General features: G+C 36.2%; 1 protein-coding gene across 1 annotated transcript in view; it reads right to left on the bottom strand.

The window, feature by feature from the left end:
- Positions 1-385: 385 nt before the first annotated feature.
- The window catches only part of Tsen15 (tRNA splicing endonuclease subunit 15), a 27,696-nt gene continuing 19,517 nt past the window's right edge, over positions 386-8,564 (bottom strand). The window contains exons 5-6 of the mRNA XM_023706871.1: positions 2,272-2,413; positions 386-1,743 (exon numbers count right to left, since the gene is read on the bottom strand). Of these exons, the coding sequence (XP_023562639.1) occupies positions 1,723-1,743; positions 2,272-2,413 (163 nt within the window). The 3' untranslated portion in view covers positions 386-1,722. The remainder of the gene's footprint in view (positions 1,744-2,271; positions 2,414-8,564) is intronic.

Genomic DNA, 8,564 nt, shown 5'->3' with positions numbered 1-8,564 from the left:
ACGCTGGTATGGGTGGGGCTTTTGACCTGCTTCTGTGGAATGTGGCAAAGGTGACGATCACACAAGATTATAAGCTTCATTCTCCCTTGCTGCTTTGATAGTGCAACTGACCAGTTGTGTGGGAAGGCCCATGTGGCAAAAAGCCAAGGGTGGTCTCCTGTCCTATTAGGAACTGAGGCTCTCAGAGGGCTGCCAAGGACCACAGAAATTACAAAGCAGTAATTGCTTTGTAATTACTTGGTCAAATGTCAGGCAAAAATGTAGCCCTGCTAACACCTCAACTGCAGTCAATGAACCTATACCCAGATCATGGATTATAAAAATCACAAGGTCAAAAAAGTGTGCTATTTTAAGTTGCCAATATTACTATGCAATGATCGGTAACACACACAGATTTCAAGATGCCTTTTTACTTCAAAATATTTTTATTACAAAAGTAATACAAATAAAAAATGAAATACTGAGTAAAAACAAAGTGATCTACTTATTGCCCTGTTGGCATACTATAACACAGCTAATTATTTGATTTACTTCACCGTCTTTTTATTTTTGATGTGCCATAATCACATGTGAAACCATTACATTCATTCTGTTTTGTATGCTTTAATATTTTCTCATATTTTTCATGTTATTAATTTTTAATGAGCACATAAAATACCATTCATGGATATCTGATTATTGACGATTTACCTAAACTAGGGGACAGAAAACTATGGCCTCAAATTTATAAATAAAGTTTTATTAGAACACAGCCAAGCTCATTGCCTATGGCTGTGTTCAAGCTTCAAACAGCAGTACTGAGCAGTTATGACAGACCATGTTACAAAAGGCCCAAAACATTCACTTTCTGTCCTTTTAAAGAAAGTGTACTGATTCCTACATGAAACTGTTAAGTGACTTATAATCTGGGCTACTAAAGGTTATGTCACCTGGAAAATCTTTGTGCATATAATTTTTCATACATTTACAATTTAGTAAAAGTGGAATAAGTGGCTCTAATTAATGAAGACATTTTTAGGCCTGGTATTGTCCCTTATTTTAAAATAGTCTAGCTGTGCTATGCCAAGGATGGTGGTAGAAAGAATGGAAAGGCGGACCTGTACTCCTGAAGGTAGCATTTCTCTGGTCCTTATTAATGCAGGGAAGTAAATTCACACCCCTTATGAGCACACTTTCAGTTCTGACTTAAAGTCAACCAATCAAAGTAGTATAGTAGCAGTAAAGTACAGCAAGAAAATAAGCCAACTGAAAGAAATCTTTGACTTTCTACGAAGGAGGAAAGGACAGGCAGAAGCAAACTCTGCGATGTAAAGACGCACCTGAAGTGGCACCCAAGCTCGCCGCACTGTGAACGGCACCGGGAGTGCTGCACGAGGGAAAGGTGGGAGTTTCCACAGGGGCCTAGCCGTGGCAGCTGAGTATGGGATGACACAAAACACATGTTCCATGTCTCTGAACAAAACCACAACTTAACCTGCATACAACTGTACTTAGACTGTCTTTATCTAAAAAGTTCCTAAACAATTGCTCCATGTTTTTGAGTTATATAAATTCTTGTATCTGGGAAAATTTTATTCTTCAGAAATAAAAACTATGGGATGGGACCAACTAAGTCAATCTTGAGATAAAATCTGAGTCAGTCTCTGCAAAGAAAGATGAAGCAGGCAGGTAGGTCTCAAATCCAATCTCTTATGAATAAAATAAGACCAAGAAGTGTAGATGTCATCTTTTAAGGGCAATATTCTGAAAAATAAAGGGGGGAAATATTAGGATGGACCCTTTACCCAGTAAATAATATAATTTAAAAGTAAAGTTAAGATACTTAAGATAATTATCCCAATTATGCCAACAAAGTATGTAAAGTAATTCCATGTAAAACACTTATTGTATTAAAATGTTCCTGTCAAAATGTCAACAAACTTATATTTCCTAAATAAGTGTTCTTTTGGTTAAAACTATTATTAGCTTTTACGTTCCACTTCAGTTACTCAGTAAAGAATTAAACAGACAACAACCCTATGAAATATTGTGGGAAAATATAAAATTATCCATACAGCTGGGGAATCAAATTACTTTTATAAAAATAATTAGAAAGATGTTACTTTGTACAAAACATAAGCATCTTATGAGGTAAGAAAATTGGGCCTTTTTAAAAAAAATCTTTATATGGCAAAGGAGGAAGTTCTTTAAAAATGACTTGATTTGCACTTAAAATCACATCATAATGTTCTTCGTTTTTCATTGTTTACTGTCAGTCACCTCAAAACTAACCTGAGGGTCTGGCAGCATAAATCCATCTGTAAGCTTATAATAGACTATTGTTGAGTCAGACTCCACTATGGCCAAAGTAAACGATGTCGGCAAATCTGGATCACCTTGCAGTTTACGAGATGCCTTCAAGATCTCTCTTATCCTAAAAATAAAGATATAACACATTTAGTAGTCACAGTCCCTCAGTCAGTGATAACATATTATAAAACTTTGAGGAAAAAGTAGGCAATTATGCTAGGAAATTTCTGAGGGCTCAAAATCTATACATTCAGAGCTGTAGTCTCAGATAGTAAATTAAGGATTGTCTGTCAACTTCCAGTCCTGAACAAAAGCATTCCCCTAGCCTTTCTGATAGACTGTGTTTTAAGAGCCTACAAAAGGGGACGATAATAGGGCTTTGTACATCTATGGATCGGGGGTACTAATTTTTCAATTTTCCAACTTGGTATCTTATAGTGGAACAAACTATATTCTGGTTTATTATTTTGGAAAAACAGACTGCAATAAGTATTTCCCCATCTTTTTGCATGGGGTTTATAATTACCATCTTTTTTTTTTTTTTTTTTTTTAGTAATTTTATTGAGAAACAAATAGCAATGAGACAGTTTCAAAACCAATTAGTAGGACAGTTTCAATAATTAATACATTGCATATTGTTATCTTTGTAGTGGTTATTCATAGTACAAGATGCAGACATGATATCCTGTCCAAACACTATAATTACCATCTTTAAGATTATTATAAGCATTAATGAAGTAGCACATACAAAAGAGCTTTGCAAACTGTCAAGTCCTCCCTGAACACAAGTATTACTACACAGTAGCTACAACAGCTTTGCTACTTTGCCAACTGAGACATAAACACCCCTCTCCACAGTTTTTGTTAAAAACAAATACTAACCCACACATACTAAGTTATACTGTGCCATTAGTGGAAATGCAGGGAACACTTATTTTGTTAAATATGTGTCCTGTATTCCCCAAAACTGACTTAGTCCTTAAATAATAATTTCCACCTGTGTTGAGTTACAGGACAGTGGGTTAAATTCTGTTCATACGAGTAGTTTAGGTTAGAGATTCAGAAACATTCAGTCATTGATCAGAAACTTCATTCCTGAATACTGATGGAAAGTGATACCCTCAAAAAAGACAGCATACCCTCATTATTTCATCAATGCAAATCTTTTAATGTAAATATTTTTCTTCCTCAAAAGTGGTAAACTAGGACTGGGGAGATAGCTCAGCCACCTAAGCATCTGCCTGGCAAGCACAAAGATCTGAGTTCGATCCCAGGTACTATATGCCATGCCAGCCTCAAGGTGTGGTGCACACACCTGTAACCCCAGCACTGGAGAGGCTGAGACAGGAAGATCACTATGAGTTTTAACTGCATAGTGAGACCCTGTAACAAATAAATAATAAATAATTTTTTTAAGTGGTAAACTAATAGTCATAGAAAAGATCAATTTTATACACTGCCCATCTTGAATTTTTTCTACAATGATGAAAACAAAAAACAAGCTGGGTGTGGTGGCACACGTTCATAATCCCAGCACTTGGAAAGTTGAGGCAGGAGGGTCACCGTGAGTTACAGGCCAGCCTGTGCAACATAGTTACTTCAAGGCTAGCTTAAACTATATAGCAAGACCTTGTAAAAAGAAAGGGAGTGGGGACAGAGGCAGACTATGAAATGACTAAAATTTTAACATATCTAAATCTTCTGTTCTCGTATGTATCCCAGTTACTTCTCACTATATAATATACATAAAACTCAGTATATAACGGACATAGAAACCACTGCAATGCCACAGTTAAACACAATTTCTCTGAACATCTCTAACTCATAGACTATGAGGAGAATGGGACATGGAAAAGAAGAATAAACCATGTAAGACAACTCTGTATTTTCTGTTCTTCAATATTGTTAAAGCTAAGAGGGGGAACATGGTTGTGTCTTTCTCCTTCAGCAAACTGTATGGGAATTTTAGCTCATACATTGAATTTGGATAGAAATTTCCATCTGATTCACTCTTCTTTCATTCTCAATTGATATTTTGTTTTCCAAGTTATTTAGTATAAACAGCAAAACATTTCTCAGAATGACTCAAAACACGCATGAGAGAAACCTTAAGGTTTGAAAATTAGCTCCGTGCTGTAAAGGGGGCTTTGTTTCCAGAGGTGAGGGAAATCGTCAGAGCTGCAATGGAAGTTCCCACGTCCAGCTCATTTACACCGCAAGGGGTTGGGGGATGGGGGAGCAGGGCCTCTTCTCAGTGTCCGCCTCCTTACTGGAAGAGCACTTGGGAAGACTCACAGTGAAAGTTTCTTATCTAGGATCTTTCTAGGCTATTTTTTTTTTAATATTATCTTTCCTCATTCAAGAAGTTTCTGATTTGTCTCCTTTATAGGATACAGTATAAACTCAGAAAAATGCTTATGCTGCTTTTACCAGATGTTTTTTAATGTATTAGTAATAATCATCTTAACAAAAGGTTCTAAAGTTTCAAATTCTTAAGATAGCCTTAAAGAATCATACATAATTATAAAAATGCCAACAGAGTAGCATTACTAAAATATATATAATCTCACATTATCACCAGTAAATTTGAAACCTTCATTTATAAGAGACAGAAATCTATATGTGGAAATGTCTTGTATATTAATAAGAACTTCAATTTTTCAACTCAGTTAACTCTTAAGGGAAAAAAATTACATAAGAAAGAAATACATCAATGATAACCATAGCTACTGATTAAATGTAATAAATTTTGATGTTCATAGCAAATATTTCCTTCTAATAACTATTCATAAGTGAGCTCGACACAGTGAAAAAGAAAAGAGTGATTCTAAAGCTTAAGACAGCAAACAAGTGTGACGTAAACACACAGCAAACCAATGTGTGGTTAGTTAACCACATTAGCTAACCAATGTGCTTAGTCCAAGCTACTTAAATGCTTTCCATAAACCTTAGCATTGATTTTTCTGTAATGATCCTAAAATTAAGGAATCTCTGGAGATTAATAGTAAGGATGAAAAATTGAAGAAAATACTCATTTTAGTTAAATAGGCTGTTAAAACAGAGTGCATCACAGAATAAAATTAGTATTAATTTGAATACACAGAAGGCAGGATCTGCTGCTCTCAAGCGGCCCAACTGGTACATGCTGCAGCCTTGTCAATAAAAGGCACCCAGCGCCTTGATCTGGCTGATCATGACATACGTAAGTGATATGTCATAATGCAACTGAAGCACAATGCAAAACTAACCAGAGCATTGTATCAGAGCACTGGAGAGGCCATGTTCATCTACAAGCTGAATCCTGAGGAAGGTCCAGGGACAACAGAGCCCTCCGTCAGGAGTCATGCCAATGCCCTCCTGGTTAAAAATGCTGTTTGCAAATCAAAGTAGCTATAATCTCAAGGGGATTTCCCAAACAAGCTGTGCTGTGTGGCTCTTCACCTCAGGGAGAAGCCATTCTGCTAAAATAAATAAATTTGAGTCTTTTTTTTTTTTTAGAAGAAGACTGAAAAAGTGCTGTTTAAATTGAAAGAAGCTGCCACAATTGGGAGTTTCACCAACTCCCAAACAATAGGTGAACCCAACAGAGGTAAGCTGAGGACACACATCCTGATATAAAGGGATTCCAAGTGACAGAAATCACTTCATTATTATTCAGGCCTCAAACAAAATAGCTGTCATTAAAGAAATTTAGAAGATTTAAACACAAACTTAAAGTCTATACTTTCAGAAATAATTTTAAGAACACCGGTACTTAGCCGCGGATGGGCATGTCCTTGGGCTAGAGAGCAGAACACCAGGCTTCTGAACTGGAACTTTCCTTGTGGTAATGAGGGAAGAGCAGTGACCACCCGGTGCGGAAGCTGCAGCAGGTTTAAAAATGGGATGTTGAGAAAAGCTAGAAAATTTTTGTACACAAGTGTGCCCAGTGCCACACTGTTGAGAAGGGAGGCAAGCACAAGACTGGGCCAGATCTCCATGGTCTCTGGGCAGAAGACAGGTCAGGCTGCTGGCTTCTCTTACACAGATGCCAACAAGAACAAAGGTATCACCTGGGGAGAGGATACATTGCTGGAGTATTTGGAGAATCCCAAGAAGTACATCCCAGGAACAAAAATGATCTTTGCTGGCATCAAGAAGAAGGGAGAAAGGGCAGACTTAATAGCTTACCTCAAAAAAGCTACTAATGAGTAATAGTCACTGCCTTATTTATTACAGAACAGAAATGTCTCATGGCTTTTGTATGTGTACCATAATTTAATCTCATACACCAGAATTCAGATCATGAGTGGCTGACAGAATATTTTTATTGGACAGTCCTGATTTAAATAAAATTGGCTTGTAGTTAAATGTATATCTTTTTTTAATTTAAGATTTGATAGTAATTCCAGTTCAGTAAATACTATCACTGTTTTCCCTTCTAAATACATGGTTGGACTTGATTAGTAATGTTCAACTTTTCACAAAGATTGAGAATATCATCTCAAAACTACTGAAGGTTGGTTTTATATTTAGATTTAAATAACTGGTTATGTGAATATGTTTAAATACTGAGAGAATCTTTCATTGTCTCAAAACCAACCAAGACTCCCCTGTTTCAGTTTGTGTTTATTAGCCTGGTAAAGGGAGTGGTTGAAGACAAGAAAGCTATATTTTTAGTCTTGACTATGCCAGTTTAATTAGAATTCCCTATATCTAAAAAGTGCTGCCTTTTACTTATTGAAAGGCATTTTAGTGTGGTGTATGTATAATACCAAATAAAGAATATTTAACATTTCTCACATTTCATAGTTGATCTGTAAATTCAGATCCTTTTAAGAGTTAGCATGATATAATAGCAAGTTAGACTTTTGAATTCTTTAGGTCAGACTGAGTTACTGTTTAGGGTAGTATTTAAACAACTATTCAAAAACACAAGACTAAAACTACTGTTGTGGGACCGGGAAGATGGCTCAGTAGAATAAGCGCTCGCCTGGCAAGCACAAGGGCCTGAGTTCAATCCCCGGTTCCGTAAAAAAAATAAAAAATAAATAAAACTACTGTTGTATGTGTGACTGGTAGTGGTACTTCCTGTCAGCTCATTAGAAGGACTAAAGTGAGGAAGGTATGACATGAGCACAAATTTATATGTGACCATAATAATTAATTAAAAACAAATCAGATTCAAAAAAAAAGAAGAAATAATTTTAAATTACAGGGAAAAAACAATGGAGTCAATGTCAAGACAATACGCAGCCTTTTAGTATTAAAGCCCATGACAAAGCCTATCTCCAGTAATGTGCTGATGAAATCAGTCCTACCACCCTGTTATTTCATCACTCATATAGTCCTTTTCCCGAGACAAAGAGGAGCAAGAGATTGGTGGAAGGGGATGAGAGAATCATGGACAAAGTCCCCACAAGTAATATAATCATTACACAATATATAATGTGCTAAAAAAAAAAACTGAAAAAAAAGAAATTGCAGATTAAAAACTGACAAATCATTTGATAAAATAGAATAGCTAACCCCACCCCCCAAGCAAACAGTACTACCATAGCAAGAAAGTATATTGCTAAAAGAAGCCAATCTAAGAGACTACATGCTGCATAATCCCAACTACGTAACATTTTTGAAATGTTGAAACTACAGAGGAAGAGAAAAGTTGGAAAGCCGCTGGGAGAGGCTCTGCACGGGCAGAAATGCATGCAGATGAAGCACTGCAGATTTTCAGAGTACCGAAACTATTTTGTATACAATTGCAGATATGTGCATTACGTATCTGTAAAAAAATCACACACTTATATAATACAGAGTATGAACTCTATGAAAATGATGAAGCTTTAATAATAATGTATCAATGTTAGCTTATTAGTGAAAACAAATGTAGTATCAATGTTAGCTTATTAGTGAAAACAAATGTAACGCTAATATAAGACAAAATAACAGGAAAGTGACATTTATATGGGAAAATACTAACTTGCTGGTAGGGGAGTTACACACACACACACACACACACACACACACACACACACATTTAAAATGACTACCAAGGTTTCGGCGAGAGCTTCTGAATGAATGGCTGCCATTTCCTGAGACAGGCAAATTGTGGAAGGAGCAAACACAGGGCAAACCTAGAGCTCTGACTGGACACGCTAACTGGTGCTATCTCATGGACTGCAGTGGATAGTTATGTCACAGAGGGAGTTGAATGAGTGTGCAGTTCAAAGTATAGTCTGAAGAAGAGATATAAACTTAGGGGTCATCACTGATGTAATTTTATTTTATTTTTTTTT

The sequence above is a fragment of the Octodon degus genome, unplaced genomic scaffold (genome assembly GCF_000260255.1).
Source record: "Octodon degus isolate 3935 unplaced genomic scaffold, OctDeg1.0 scaffold00273, whole genome shotgun sequence".
NCBI classification, from domain to species: domain Eukaryota; kingdom Metazoa; phylum Chordata; class Mammalia; order Rodentia; family Octodontidae; genus Octodon; species Octodon degus.
This window is presented reverse-complemented; position numbering and strand designations above follow the sequence as displayed.